A 15,592-nucleotide genomic window follows, 5' to 3' on the forward strand; every position below is an offset into this window, starting at 1 on the left:
AGGATGGTTCTTCTCTTCTACCACTCTCAGGCCCAATAAGGTCATCAGAATGGGTAGAAAAATGCAGAAATGTTGACTTTTCCTCTGAAGTAAAAATGAAATAATTTTGTCCTGTACCACCAATTAAATAAATGGATCCCAGATCAGAATTGAATTTCTTAAATGTGTGAATCTCATTTGAGTGGATGCCAGCATCCTCATCATACAAATAATTAAAACTTAGCTAGGTCTCTATTGTGGACATTCAAGTCATATAAACATCTCCAGCAATGAAGCATTTACTACATTTTTAACAGTCATAGTTGCTTATTTTATGTGTCATTGTGAAGATCTCTGTCTGTATGTGTCCTTTAATGATTCTGTATTTGATGTGGAATAATAGGTCACACTTCCAATTATTAATTATTGGAGAAGATAAACAGGCAAAGGGATAGAAAGAAATCAGTCTGAAATCTTAATACAACAGCAAGAATAAGGACAATGTGAAGAATAAACCAAAACTGAATTGAATGGATTTCGTAAAAATGGTGAACATGTAATAACAATCAATGTATAAAGTTTTAAGGATTTGAAACAGAAGACAAACTGGTTAAATTTGAATGACTGAATGCACTCTTAAATTTGGATATTAAACAGAGACAGAGAATTGGGGTAATGGATATTCAGTTTACACTGTCATAATTTTAAAAATTTAATTTTTTGAAAAAAATAACATGATCTATTCTCAGTATATGACATTAGAGAAATTATCAAAAATGTGTAAACTTATTTCAAACCAATGCAGGAATTGTGAAAAGTATGGGGAAATATTTTATCATGCCAGGCAGACTTGTGAGAAAACTCAGAAATTTCAGATAGAAATGGACAAATAATGCAAAGAATTTGAAAGGCTAAAAATGGTAAAGAAACCAGATTTTTTTTTTATTGGGACATCTGAACAATGAATTAAAAGGCATTCATAGTGGATGAATTTTATATATGGCAACTGCAGTGAGATTATTATATGCTCATGGATGTAAGAATCTGGAATTCCCTCCGTGAAGGACTAGATTGTGAAAAATGTAGAATTTGCAGAAATGAAAAAAAATTATCTGTTCAAAAGAAAATGGGAAATCAGTTTTCTTTCTTTTTTAAAATTTCTTGGACCTTTTCTTCTTTCCTTTATTTTTTTCTTTCTTCTGATTAATATTTTACGTCTGTAAAAGTTCTTAGTAAATATAAATTTAAAAAAGAATTAGAGAAAGCTAAACAATAACTAAATTGACCGAGACATAATATGCATTCAGTATCTAAAAATAAAAGTTCCACTCAGATAAGTGAGATATTTTTTAAAGATTTGAAAATGCCTCCAAACCTTTCAGCCTTACATGGATTAGAAATATTTTTTTTAAAAAAAACAATTAAATAACATGTTGCTTCCATTGATTATGTCCTGATATATTCATACTTTTAGGAAAGCATTAACAGAGGACTGGAAAATCCTATCCTTCCTTTTTGCAATCCAGGCAATCAACAAGAATCCCAACATTTTGTTCAATGTCACTCTGGGATACAACATCTATGACAATTATTTCACAGCACAAATGACCTCGGAGGCTTTGCTGGACCTGCTTTCGGAGGGGGAGGCCAATGTTCCCAACTACAGCTGTGGAAGGCAGAGAAACACCATGGCTGTTCTCGAAGGGGCTGATACTGACATCTCCTTCCAGATTTTAACCATGTTGGGAACCTACAAAATCCCACAGGTGTGTCTTTTGTCAATGTTCCAGAAAACCCCTCCTGCATCTTTCAAAGCTCTTTTACTAGCATAGGTAAACTGGCACAGTTGGAGGAAAACCGAAACTAGGGATTCTGGCTCCTGCCTCAATAATACAAACCCTGTTGTGTCTCGTCCAATCTCACCACAGCCGGGGCCTTCTTATCTGCTTCCGAACACGGAGGAATGTCCTAGTATGCCTCCCGGCCCCAGCCCTGGCTCCATGCCCAGACAGGCTGAAGAGGAGGAAGTATCTCCAGCCCCCAGCTCTGGCTCCATGCCCAGGCAAATGGAGCAACTAGACCCCTCCCCCTCCTCCACAGCATGTGAGCCTGAGGGAGGTCAATTGCCAACAGCTGCAGACTGGAGTGACCCTCGCGTCAGAAGACTTGATAGACGGAGGCAACAGAAGGAAGGGAGGGGCAGGCCTGGATAAGTGCTGAGTCATAGAGCCACACCCCATGGCCTATATAAAGGACCTGCTTTCTGGCATTCTCTGAGTCAGGCAAAGTCTAAACATATCTTGCTGAAGTCACTTTCTGGTCTCCTGCCTGCCCTGAGGACTTTGCTAGGACTTTGGCAGAACTGCAGAGGCACGCCTGATTCGGATTTCCCTGATCCGGCCATCAGTGGAGGAGTGGGACATGACAAACCCCAAAATCTCCATCCTCATGACCCCTCTGCCGGTCACATGCTCCAATCCTCAACCGTCCCATGTCGAAGCATCACTCCAGCCACTCCTTCTCCAGATGCGAACCCAGCCTGACCTTCACCAGCAGGAAGAATGTTGTTTTGTCTAATCATCCCTTGTACTACCACCCTCCTCCCCTCCTTTCCCACAGAGGAGAAAGTAGCAGCATGTGGAAGCCTTTGACCTAGTATGGCTTCCAAAGCTGACATCTTTGCTGTGAAGACCATTTTTAGACATACAACTTACAGCCAGGCATCCTCTCTTGTAAATGAAGAGCAAAGTTCTATTGTGGGAATTCCATGAAGTAAGGATGAAGGTTCTATCAAATAGTAGAGAAGGATCTGAGCAGACAACCCTCTCTCTGCTACACTTGTAATGCAGATTGTGCATCTCTGCTGACTCTTTGCAACAGTCAAAGGCTTCACTGAAGTGAGAACAGAAACAATGTAAGGCAGAATGACCAGAAACTCCTTATAAAAGGTTCTTCATGGCAAGGAGTGGAGCAATTCCTCCACCAGGGCTAGATTTTGTTTTTATGATCTCCAATAAAACAAAGTTTTATTTATTTTATTTATTTTTCCCCCTTTTCAGATCAATCACGGTTTTGATTCCCAGGTTCTGAGTGATGAAAATCCTTTCTTCTACCCAATGCTCCCTGCTGAAGGATCACAGTATCCAGGGATGGTGAAGCTGGTCCTCCATTTCAGGTGGACTTTGGTGGGTCTCCTTGCTCCAGACAATGAGAATGGACAAAGTTTCATGAGGACGATGACTTCCCTGCTGGTCAGGAATGGCATTTGCCCAGTTTTATCACAAACCTTTTCCCCAGCTTCTTGGAATGCGAACATAGATAGTGATTTATACTTTAGCTGGAGAAAGGTGAAGGTCTTTATTTATGGGGCAGACTTGACTTCATTCCATGCAGGCATTTCAGTTTTGTTTCAGATATTTGAAATGATTACTGAACCTCCTAAAGGAAAAGTCCTGATCTTCACAATCCGCTGGGATTTCACTATTTATTTGTCAAACAAACCCTTTCATATTCAATACATCCACAGCATATTTTCCTTTCCTATGAAGAAAAATCAAATTTCAAAGTATGGTTGGTTTTTGAAATTTTACTCTCTTATGAGGCACTTTGAAGAAACTTCCTTCCTGTGTTCATACACCAACAATACCCTTTCGGTGAAAGTCTGGAGACGGTGCAGGCAGAGAGAAGATCTGGAAGCTCTCAAAGAAGAGGAGATGGATCCAATCCTGACTGGGGACAACTATTTCATCTACAACACAATCTGGGCTGTGGCACGGGCCTTAAATGCAGCTTATATATCCAGATCCAGGAGAACGTTTAAAGATGGTAAAAACCTGAAAACTCCTATGCTGAAGGCATGGCAGGTACTTATTTTCTATTGCACAGCTCTCCATAACAGTTGAGAATCAATTTTACAATTGTCAGAACTGTGAAACTATTCCGAGAACAGTTTTATTGTACTCTGAAAAAACAAATTAAATTCCAATTTTCCATTGCTCTCTTTTCTATAATTCATTTCACCCTGCTCATTTCTTTTCCAATGTCTTTTTACAAGCTTTTTGGTAAAAAACATATTTTTCCTCCACCTCTTTCTTTTTTTGGCTCTTTTTTATTTTACAAAGCAGGGCCATTAACATGTCACACACTGTTTATATTAAGCTGTCTAACACCTCTGACCAGGTGCCCAGTACTCTTCAACATCTTCATCAATGACTTGGACGAGGGGATAGATGGGGAACTCATCAAATTTGCAGATGACACCAAGCTGGCAGGAATAGCCAACACTCCAGAAGATAGGCTCAAGATATAGAAGAATCTTGACAGACTTGAACATTGGGCGCTATCTAACAAAATGAAATTCAACAGTGAAAAAAATAAGGTTCTACATTTAGGCAAAAAAACAAAATGCACCAGTACCGTATATTTGGTACTTTGCTCAATAGTAGTACCTGTGAGAGGGATCTTGGAGTCCTAGTGGATAACCATTTAGATATGAGCCAGCAGTGTGCAGCAGCTGTTAAAAAAGCCAACACAGTTCTGGGCTGCATAAACAGAGGGATAGAATCAAGATCACGTGAAGTGTTAGTGCCACTTTATAATGCCTTGGTAAGGCCACACTTGGAATATTGCATCCAGTTTTGGTCGCCACGATGTAAAAAAGATGTTGAGACTCTAGAAAGAGTGCAGAGAAGAGCAACAAAGATGATTAGGGGACTGGCGGATAAAACATATGAAGAACGGTTGCGGGAACTGGGTATGTCTAGGGGACTAGGGGAGACATGATAGCTGTGTTCCAATATCTCAGGGGCTGCCACAAAGAAGAGGGAGTCGGGCTCTTCTCCAAAGCACCTGAGGGTAGAACAAGAAGCAATGGGTGGAAACTGATCAAAGAAAGAATCAACTTAGAACTAAGGAGAAATTTCCTGACAGTTAGAACAATTAATAAGTGGAATGACTTGCCTTCAGAAGTTGTGAATGCTCCAAAACTGGAAATTTTTAAGAAAATGTTGGATAACCATCTGACTGAGATGGTGTAGGGTTTCCTGCCTGGGCAGGGGGTTGGACTAGAAGGCCTCCAAGGTCCCTTCCAACTCTGATGTTATGTTATGTTATGTTATGTTATCTCACTTCCTGGGATGCTCTTCTGCTCTGGGGCAGCCTTTATCCAGAGTGACTCTCATCCTTTGGTTAAGAATCCCTTCGATTTTCCTTCCACGACTCAAATCTCTCAGTACAATCACAGATAATAAAGGATAACATCAAGAAGCAGCATATGGAAAAGACACTTTTGGCCAAGAAGCTAAGCAGGCCAAGGTCAAGGGAGTCCATGGCCAATAAGGCCCCCCTAATACATGATCTGATTCAGGGGGGTGCCGCGGATATTACAGGCGTTACGGAGACCTGGTTGGGCACTGAAGGGGGTGTGCCCCTGGTCGAGATGTGCCCACCAGGTTTCCGTGCATTCCATCAGCCGAGGGCCCAGGGTAGGGGTGGAGGGGTGGCGGTTGCTATTAAAGAGAGTCTAGAGCCGAGGGAGACCACTGTACCTCAGATTGCCGGGTGAATCCTCTTTGTGAGGTGGGGCCATAGATGCCAGATGGGCTTGCTGGTCGCGTACCTGGCTCCTTGCTGCGTGACAGCTGCCCTGCCCGAGCTCCTGGAGGTGCTTGCCGGGGTGGCAGTGGAGACCCCCAGACTTTTAGTCATGGGGGACTTTAACTTGCCATCTGCCGGCTCGTCATCGACGGTAGCTCGGGAGTTCTTGGCCTCCATGACGGCCTTGGACCTGACTCAAGTAGTGGATGGCCCCACTCACATCAGCACATTGGACCTGATTTTGTCTCTGGTCAGTGGTTGAGAGATCTGGACTTAAAGGAAATAGTCATTGAACCTTTGTCATGGTCAGATCACTCTCCTTCGCCTGGACTTTCTGACCGCTACCCAACACCGCAGGGAGACGGAACCATTACGTTGGTACCGTCCCAGGCGCCTGATGGACCCAGAGAGGTTTCGGACGGAGCTTGGGCCACTTCCTGAGGGTCTGGCTCACGGCACGGCAGAGGAACTAGCTGCAGCCTGGGAACGGGCTGCGGCTGGGGCTTTAGACCGTGTCGTGCCTTTGCGGCCTCTGACCCGGCGCAGATCCCAACCGGCTCCTTGGTTCTCCGAGGAGCTGAGGGGGATGAAACGCCGGAGAAGACGCCTAGAGAGTTCCTGGAGGTCCAGCCGCTCAGAGGTTGATCGGACACTAGTTAGATCCTATACTAGGACCTACCTAGTGGCACTGAGGGAAGCGTCTCGCCTCCTCCCTCATTGCGCCGGCAGATAACCGCCCAGCTGCCCTGTTTGGGTGACCCGCCTCCTCCTTCACCAGGGGAGCGGGATGACCTGCAGGGACATGCTGAGGAGTTTAACGGTTATCTATACGATAAAATCGCTCAGCTTAGGGACGGTCTGGACCAAAATTGTGGCGATTCAGACGGGGTATCTGAGGCGGTCTTGGTGATGTTGTTTGGGATGAGTTTGACCCTGTGACTCCGAGGACATGGACAGGTTGCTGGGTAGATTGAATGCCACCACGTGTTTACTGGACCCGTGCCCCTCCTGGCTGGTGCTGGCCACTCAGGAGGTGACACGAGGCTGGCTCCAGGGATTCAGCTTCTTCCTTGTTGGAGGAGTCTTTCCGGCCGCCTTGAAAGAGGCGGTGGTGAGGCCCTCCTCAAGAAGCCTTCCTGGACCCGGCTGTTTTAGGTGTCGTCCGGTCTCCAACCTTCGCTGCGGCGAAGGTTGTAGAGAGTATGGTGGCATATCAGTTTCCCCTGCACCTGGAGGAAACTGTCTATCTGGACCCGTTCCAGTCCGGCTTCGACCGTTACAGCACTGAGACGGCTTTGGTCGCGTTGGTGGATGATCTCTGGAGGGCCAGGATAGGGGTTATTCCTCTGCCCTGGTCCTATTAGACCTCTCAGCGGCTTTTGATACCATCGACCATGGTATCCTGCTGCGCCGGTTGGAGGGATTGGGAGTGGGAGGCACCGTTTATCGGTGGTTCTCCTCCTATCTCTCCGACCGATGCGAAACGTGTTGACGGGGGCAGAGGTCGCCCGGGCGCCTCACTTGTGGGGTGCCGCGGGGTGATTCTCTCGCCTTCTGTTCAACATCTATATGAAGCCGCTGGGTGAGATCATCAGTGGCTTCGTGTGAGGTACCAGCTGTACGCTGATGACACCCAGCTGTACTTTTCCACGGGCCACCCCAATGAAGCTATCAAGTGCTGTCCCGGTGTTTGGAAGCCGACGGGTCTGGATGGGGAGAAACAGGCTCAAGCTCAATCCTCCAAGACGGAGTGGCTGTGGATGCCGGCATCCCGGTACAGTCAGCTGAGTCCGGCTGACTGTCGGGAGCGAGTCATTGGCCCCGGCGGAGAGGGTGCGCAATTTGGGCGTTCTCCTGGATGCACGGCTGTCTTTTGAAGACCATTTGACGGCCGCCTCCAGGAGAGCTTTCCACCAGGTTCGCTTGGTGCGCCAGTTGCGCCTTTCTAGACCGGGATGCCTTGTGCACAGTCACCACGCCCTTGTGACGCCTCGCCTGACTACTGCAATGCTCTCTACATGGGGCTCCCTTGAAGGGCATCCGGAGGCTGCAGTTAGTCCAGAATGCAGCTGCTGGTGATAGAGGGAGCCCTCGTGGCTCCCGAGTGACACCTATCCTGCGAGGCTGCACTGGCTACCTGTGGCCTTCGGGTGCGCTTCAAGGTGTTGGTGAATGTCTTAAAGCGCCCATGGCATAGGGCGGGTTGCAGGACCGCCTGCTGCTACCGAATACCTCTCACCGACCCGTGCGCTCTCACAGAGGGACTCCTCAGGGTGCCGGGCGCGACAGTGTCGTCTGGCGACACCCAGGGAAGGGCCTTCTCTGTGGGGCTCCCGCCCTCTGGAACGAACTCCCCAGGACTTCGTCAACTTCCGGACCTCAGACCTTTTCGCATGAGCTTAAAACTTACTTATTTATCTGCGCTGGACTGGGTTAGTTTTTTAAGTTATGGGTTTTTTAATGGGTTTTATCTCCAAATTTTAATTGTGGCCAATTTAAATAAGTTTTTTAATTGTATTTTAATTGTATTTATAGTGGATTGTATTTTATTTATTGTGAACCGCCCTGAGTCCTTCGGGAGAAGGGCGGTATACAAATTTAAATAATAAATAAATAAATAAAAGATGAAGGGTCTTGAAGCAGCAAGAGTGAAGAATGTTCCATAAAATATTCAATAAATATTCAATAAAGTTGAAGGAAGTGACCTTAACTGGTACTGGAGATCACCTTTCACAATGAAGATCTGGGGTCTCTTCTCCGTGCCAAGAGATCAATCTTCAGCTCAGTGCAGAGTTTCATAAATGCAAAACACTCATGGAACAAAGGCCCCCTTGCTCATCTTCAAAGATTTTTCTCTTCCTATCTGCCCGTTGACCAGTACAACAGTTGTTTACAGCATTGCCTCTGTGTGGGGCATCTGATTTCATTTTGGCTTCACAGGCAGAATTCCTTGAGTCTGCTTGTGCACCACATCATCTCCTTTTGGGTTTTGACTTTGAACCTCATTAGTTCACACTGGATGTATCCTTTCCTTCCCATTGGCTTTCTCAATTCTGCAGTGACAATTATGAGTGGGAGAGATAAAGGACATCCTTTGCCATCTTTATTTTTCAAGTCATTATTGGTTCTTCTAAGATTTTTATCCTCTATTCCTCAGTTCAGATCCTTCATTCCAGCTCAACTGGAGGAGTCCTGCCAGAGAGCTTTCTGTGTTTATGTAACATTGCCCCTTTTCTCTTCCATTCCAGCTTCAGCCTTTCCTTCGAAGCTCTCAGTTTTATAATAATTCCATCCATGGGGTCTATTTGGATGAGACTGGAGAGCTGGTAGCAGACCTGGACATTGTGAACACGGTTCTTTCCCACAATATGTCTGTTAGCCAAGTGACAGTTGGAAGTCTAGAAAGAGTGGGATCCTCGCATTTCAAGTTCATGATGAACCAGAATGCTATTGCAAACATGGAAATGTTGAACAAGGTAGAGAAAATCCCAGAGGTGGGCTTCAAAAAATTTAGAAGGGGTTCTCTGCCCAGTTGCTGGGTGGGTGTGGCCATATTGGGCATGGCCTAGTCGGCCTCCTGCACCATGATGTGTGTGAGTGGGTGTTTTTTCTCTCCCTGGGCTCCAGAGGCTTTCCTCGAGCCTTCAGGAAGGCAAAAATGGCCTCCCCAGGCTCTGGAGGCCATCTGGAGGCCTTCCCGAACATCCAGTAGGCCCATTTTTCACCCTCCCCAATCCTCCTCACGTGCCCTGCGCTTACCTGCATCCAAAATGGATTCCTGGGAGGGGAAGAGAAGGGTGGGCAAGGCCAGCCAGGAGTGGGATTTGGGGGTTCTCCGAACTGCACAGAATCTTAGCTAGAGGTTCTCCTGACCTCCTGCGAACCCCCAACAGCCCCACCCCTGGAAAATACTTTATTTTTTTTTCAATGTCTTACCAAGTGGATGCCAGAGCTGGGGAAGGGACAGGCTTGGGTATCATCTCAATTCTCCCAGAGGAGAAACTTAACTTTTGGTTTGTTGTTCAGGAGTCTGTAAGAAAAATATTCTTAACTATTCCAGTTAACTGTGTATCAGTCTTCTGCAAGGGAGCTAGAATTAAATCATAGGACAAAACGATTGATTTTACCAAAATAGAAATCCATTCGACTTACTCTTGAGTCGATACATAGAACAGAATTTTATTGGCCAAGTATGATTGGACACACAAGGAATTTGTCTTGGTGCATTTGCTGTCAGTGTAGAAGTTAAAATAAAATTGTACTGGGAGAAAAATTAGAAGAGTAGATAAAAAGGCCTACATCATGCAGCCAAATCTGTTGGATGGACTCTAAGTTTAGCTGAGCCTTGAACTGGAAATGTCCAAAGTTCTCCCTTTACCCCCGTAAGGAATACAATAATTCATGCTGTGGATGTATTTATTTCATTCTCTCTGCCCAGCCTCTGCCTCCTTCCAGGTGTGTGGAAAGCTGTCCTCCTGGATTCATGAAGGTGGCTCAGGAAGGGAAGCCCATCTGCTGCTACAATTGCCGCCCTTGTCCCGAAGGAAGCACCTCCACCAAGGAAGGTGGGTGACAGCAGGAGAAAGGGACAGACTTTGGGGAGGACCACAAATCCTGAGATTTTACTTGAACGTGAATTTGAAAGGATTGGTAATAAAGGGTCCCACCTCTTTGAGTCTTGATCAAATTACATTTGAATGTGACTCATAAGAACTGATCTTGGAGATTAATCTGGTATCTAGCACAAGCAAAAAGGGATAGAGATCATGGATAAAGATGCAGGATAAGTGGGGGTTGAATATTGTGAGAGAGGTGACCTCTCTTGCTCTTTATCTTTTAGGACACATCTTCCATCTTTCAAATTACTATTTACTTCATTGCTCTTGTTAGAAATTACATTTATATAGGGCACCACAGAACAAACAAAGAGTACATTCACCATGTGTCTTACTTCTCAACTATTTAACTGTAAATACTTAGAACAAAGGAGCATAGAGTATATACCATAGATCCAAACTTGTAAACACTGTCATCTACTCCTGAATACTACTGTAGTTGTTGTATAGAAATACATTCCAACACTGAATTCGAAAAACAGCACTCCACAATTACTCCTATATTTGTCCCATTTTGGATCTTAGTTCTATAAATCTGTTTCTTATGCTTCTCTCTTCTTATGCTTAGGGATGTGGTGGCTCTGTGGCTTAGATGCTGAGCTTGTCGATTGATGGGTTGGCAGTTCAGCGGTTTGAATCCCTAGTTCTGCGTAACAGGGTGAGCTCCCATTACTTGTCACAGCTTCTGCCAACCTAGCAGTTCGAAAGCAAGTAAAAAATGCAAGTAGAAAAATAGGGACCACCTTTGGAGGGAAGGTAACAGCGTTCCACGCGCTTTTGGTGTTTAGTCATTCTGGCCACATGACCATGGAGATGTCTTCAGACAGCGCTGGCTCTTTGGCTTTGGAACGGAGATGAGCACCGCCCCCTAAAGTCAGGAACGACTAGCACATATGTGCAAGGGGAACCTTTTCCTTTACTTTATGTTTCTCCTTGTCCTTCTTTTCCTCTTCTTCTTGACATCTTGGGTGTCTTCAGAGCTGGCACTGCTGCTGTGGTTTTGACCTTGGCTCTCTTAACTGCTGACACTGGAGCTGCTGGAGCTCTGGCTGGGGCTGGGCTGGAGTACCATGGCAGTGGTTGAAGTCTCTTTTGAATTCTCCTTCCCATCTCTGGGTCTTAATGTTTCACGAGCAACATCGGATAGATGTTTAGCTAGGGTGCCTTTATTGCTTCTGTAGTGTCTCCTGATTGAAGCCTCTTGTGGCCTGGCTTCTTCCTTTGTAACATTTGGATAGTCTTTCTCAGTTAAGTTCTTTATTGTGTCAGGTCTTCTGTGCCCAAGTTGCCTGTGCCATGTGTGTATGCAGTCTGAATGTTTTTCCTCCTTGGCAGTACGAACCACCTGAATGAAGTTAACTGATTCAGTTCATCTGTAATTTTAGCCTTTGGAAGTAAGATATCCCCTTCTGTGATAATACAACTGCTCCATTTAAAAGTCACTAGATTGCCTTGTTTTTGTGAGCTTGTTCACCGACAAAATATTAGTTTCAAGAGCAGGGACAGAGAGTACATTTTTGACAATTATCTTTCTGGTGACACTCTGGGAAATAGGACAGTAAAGAAAACAATATCCTATTCCTTCTGATTCCATTATTTGCCCATTAGCTGTGGTGATTTTTTTTTTCTGTTTTACTCTGGTCAAGGTGAGTTAAGAAATTTCTGTCATTTGTCATGTGCCTTGTAGATTCTGAATCAACACATCATGTTTGCAAATATGAGGTGCAACTTTTAGATTGAAAAACATGTTCATTATCTTTTAAGTAATTATCTATTAAGTAATAGTGCTGCAACTTGAAAATCTTTTATTTCTTCTCCTATACCTCTCAGGAGTTCAACCATTTCCAAAGTTCCAAGCTTATGTAATAGCAATAGCAATAGCACTTAGATTTATATACTGCTTCACAGTGTGTTACTGTTGTGCCTTGCCCGCCCTCCTCTCCGCAGCCGGGCCCCTCCCAGCTCCTGTTATCTGAGCCAGAGACTGATAGTGAAGAAGAATGGCCTGGCATGCCTCCAGCCCCCAGCCCTGGCACCATGCCCGGACAGACTGAGCAAACAAACCTCCTTCCTACAGCGTGTGAGCACGAAGCCAGCCACAAGCTAGAATTGCCAGCAGCTGAGGATGAACAGACACAGTGGACAGATCCCCGCTTCCGGAGAATGGAGAGGCGACATCAGCAAAAGGAAGGGAGGGGCAGGCCTGGATAAGTGCTGAGTCATGGAGCCACACCCCATGGCCTATATAAAGGATCTGCTTTTTGTCATTCCTTGAGTCAGGCAAAGTCTCATCTGGTTGCTGAAGTCACACCTTGGATTTCTGCCTGCCCTGAGAACTCTGACAGGAATTTGGCAAAGCTGCAGAGGCTTCGTGGCCACACTTGATACAGACTTCCCAGACCCAGCCGTCAGAGGAGGAGTGGGACACGACAGTTACAGCCCTCTCTAAGTGGGCTCTTGCCCTCAATAATCTGGATCCTTATTTTACCCACCTTGGAAGGATGGAAGACTGAGTCAGCCTTGAGCTGGTTAGGTTTGAACTGCCAAACGGCTGTCAATCAGCAATCAGCAGACGTAGCCTGCAATACTACATTCTAATCATTGTGTCACCATGCATGTACTTCATTCCACTATAAGCTGGATCTCATTGGTGCCTTAAAGCATCGACAAAAGGCTGGGCCCAGTTTTTAGCAGGTTCAGCAGTGAAAAGGTAAAAGGGTAGAACTGCCTGCCTTCTTTGAATCCTTTCCTTTTCCCTTCTTCTCTCTCAGTCAATGAAATCAATGAACACCAAAAAAGAAAAGTAACATTAAGCTGTTCTAGCAGAAGGGTAATGAAAAGATGTATTGTCTACACACAGTCATTCACACAAGTTTACCCAAACAATGCATTTGAATTTATTTATTTTTTTGCATTTATATCCTGCCCTTCTCTGAAGACTCAGGGGGGCTTACACTATGTTAGCAATAGTCTTCATCCTATTTGTATATTTATATACAAAGTCAACTTATTGCCCCCAACAATCTGGGTCCTCATTTTACCTACCTTATAAAGGATGGAAGGCTGAGTCAACCTTGGGCCTGGTGGGACTAGAACCTGCAGTAATTGCAAGCAGCTGTGTTAATAACAGACTGGATTAGTCTGTTGAGTCACAAGAGGCCCTGTTAAATTGAGATCCTATTCTTGCTCTTTTTCAGATGCAGACAAATGCACCAAATGTCCAGATGATCAACATCCAAACATCAATTGAGTTCACTGTATTTCCAAGATTAAAAGCTATCTTTCTTATAAGGAAAATCTGGGGATTATCCTGACTTCCATTGCCTTGTTCCTCTCTTTAACCACAGGCTTTGGCTTGGGGATCTTCATTAAATTCATGGAAAAACCAATTGTCAAAGCCAACAACCGGGACCTCTCCTACATCCTCCTGGTTTCACTCCTGCTTTCCATCTTGACCTCCTTCCTCTTCATTGGCCGGCCAAGGAAGATGACCTGCCTCCTTCGACAAACAGCCTTCAGCATCATCTTCTCAATTGCCATTTCTTCTATCTTGGCCAAAACGATCACAGTGGTGTTAGCCTTCTTGGCCACCAAACCAGGGAATAAAGTGCAGAGATGGTTGGGGAAGAGCTTGGCCAACTCCATTGTCCTTTCTTGTTCTGGTCTCCAAGCTGTCATCTGTAGCATTTGGTTGGGAACTTTCCCCCCATTCCCTGACTCTGACATGCACTCCCAACCTAGAGAGATCATCCTTCAATGCAATGAAGGTTCTATCATCATGTTTTATGTTGCCCTCGGATACATGGGCTTCCTGTCTGCCGTCTGTTTTACAGTGGCTTTCCTGGCCAGGAATCTCCCTGGGGCCTTCAACGAAGCCAAGCTGATCTCCTTCAGCATGCTGGTCTTCTGCAGTGTCTGTTAGAAAACCAGCTGATAACACTCAGTCGTTAATCATCCCTCCCCCACTGTTATGTCAGCCGACACTCTTAATAGGCTCCTTTCCCTTACCCTGTACGGTGGTATGATACATCTCATTTCCTTAATAGTTTTATAATACAGAAATAAACATTTCACATTCTATCTACTGATATAATCATTCAAAAGTATATGAAGATTGGAGTGGAGGCTGACAATTAGTCTGTTGAGTCACAAGAGGCCCTGTTAAATTGAGATCCTATTCTTGCTCTTTTTCAGATGCAGACAAATGCACCAAATGTCCAGATGATCAACATCCAAACATCAATCGAGTTCACTGTATTTCCAAGATTAAAAGCTATCTTTCTTATAAGGAAAATCTGGGGATTATCCTGACTTCCATTGCCTTGTTCCTCTCTTTAACCACAGGCTTTGGCTTGGGGATCTTCATTAAATTCATGGAAAAACCAATTGTCAAAGCCAACAACCGGGACCTCTCCTACATCCTCCTGCTTTCCCTCCTGCTTTCCATCTTGACCTCCTTCCTCTTCATTGGCCGGCCAAGGAAGATGACCTGCCTCCTTCGACAAACAGCCTTCAGCATCATCTTCTCAATTGCCATTTCTTCTATCTTGGCCAAAACGATCACAGTGGTGTTAGCCTTCTTGGCCACCAAACCAGGGAATAAAGTGCAGAGATGGTTGGGGAAGAGCTTGGCCAACTCCATTGTCCTTTCTTGTTCTGGTCTCCAAGCTGTCATCTGTAGCATTTGGTTGGGAACTTTCCCCCCATTCCCTGACTCTGACATGCACTCCCAACCTAGAGAGATCATCCTTCAATGCAATGAAGGTTCTATCATCATGTTTTATGTTGCCCTCGGATACATGGGCTTCCTGTCTGCCGTCTGTTTTACAGTGGCTTTCCTGGCCAGGAATCTCCCTGGGGCCTTCAACGAAGCCAAGCTGATCTCCTTCAGCATGCTGGTCTTCTGCAGTGTCTGGATGTCCTTTGTGCCAGCTTACCTGAGCACCAAAGGGAAGTACACGGTGGCTGTTCAGATCTTCTCTAGCTTGGCCTCCAGTGCTGGTCTGTTGGGCTGCATCTTCTTCCCTAAATGCTACATTATTATTTTTAGGCCAGATCTGAATACAAAAGAACATTTGATGTCAAAATAAAATTTAAAAATGACTTTTACAAATCTATTGTCTTTCAAAAACATCATTAACAGGTTTTGACCATTTAACATTTGTTTCATGGTTCCGAGTAATGCCCTCAACCGAGTTAGGACTCTAAGGTCTATCGTCTGCTCAGAGATCCTTTTTACTGGGTGCATCATATCAGCATGTTCAAAAGTGAAACCAACTCTAAACTTTTCCCATGTGGATGACAACATAACTAAGAGAATAAAACTCCCACCCTGCCAAGTATCACAGCTCACAATAACCAACTGGAAAAGTGGTGGGCTTCTCAGTCACTCTCCCCGGCTG

General features: G+C 45.0%; 1 protein-coding gene across 1 annotated transcript; it reads left to right on the top strand.

The window, feature by feature from the left end:
• The first annotated feature begins 524 nt into the window (after positions 1 to 524).
• Positions 525 to 15,280, top strand: LOC131190425 (vomeronasal type-2 receptor 26-like). Its single transcript, XM_058167747.1, has 7 exons — positions 525 to 535; positions 1,454 to 1,745; positions 3,039 to 3,842; positions 8,823 to 9,050; positions 10,013 to 10,139; positions 13,538 to 13,870; positions 14,385 to 15,280. The coding sequence occupies exons 1-7, from the start codon at positions 525 to 527 to the stop codon at positions 15,278 to 15,280; spliced, it is 2,691 nt and encodes an 896-aa protein (XP_058023730.1).
• Positions 15,281 to 15,592: the final 312 nt, after the last annotated feature.

Source organism: Ahaetulla prasina, chromosome 2, assembly GCF_028640845.1.
Source record: "Ahaetulla prasina isolate Xishuangbanna chromosome 2, ASM2864084v1, whole genome shotgun sequence".
NCBI classification, from domain to species: Eukaryota; Metazoa; Chordata; class Lepidosauria; order Squamata; family Colubridae; genus Ahaetulla; species Ahaetulla prasina.

Excerpts from the sequence above, each read along its gene's own strand:
- LOC131190425 (XM_058167747.1), top strand. Across the intron at positions 3,843-8,822 it reads CTATGCTGAAGGCATGGCAG|CTTCAGCCTTTCCTTCGAAG; the intron begins GTACTTATTTTC and ends CTTCCATTCCAG. Across the intron at positions 10,140-13,537 it reads AAGCACCTCCACCAAGGAAG|GCTTTGGCTTGGGGATCTTC; the intron begins GTGGGTGACAGC and ends CTTTAACCACAG.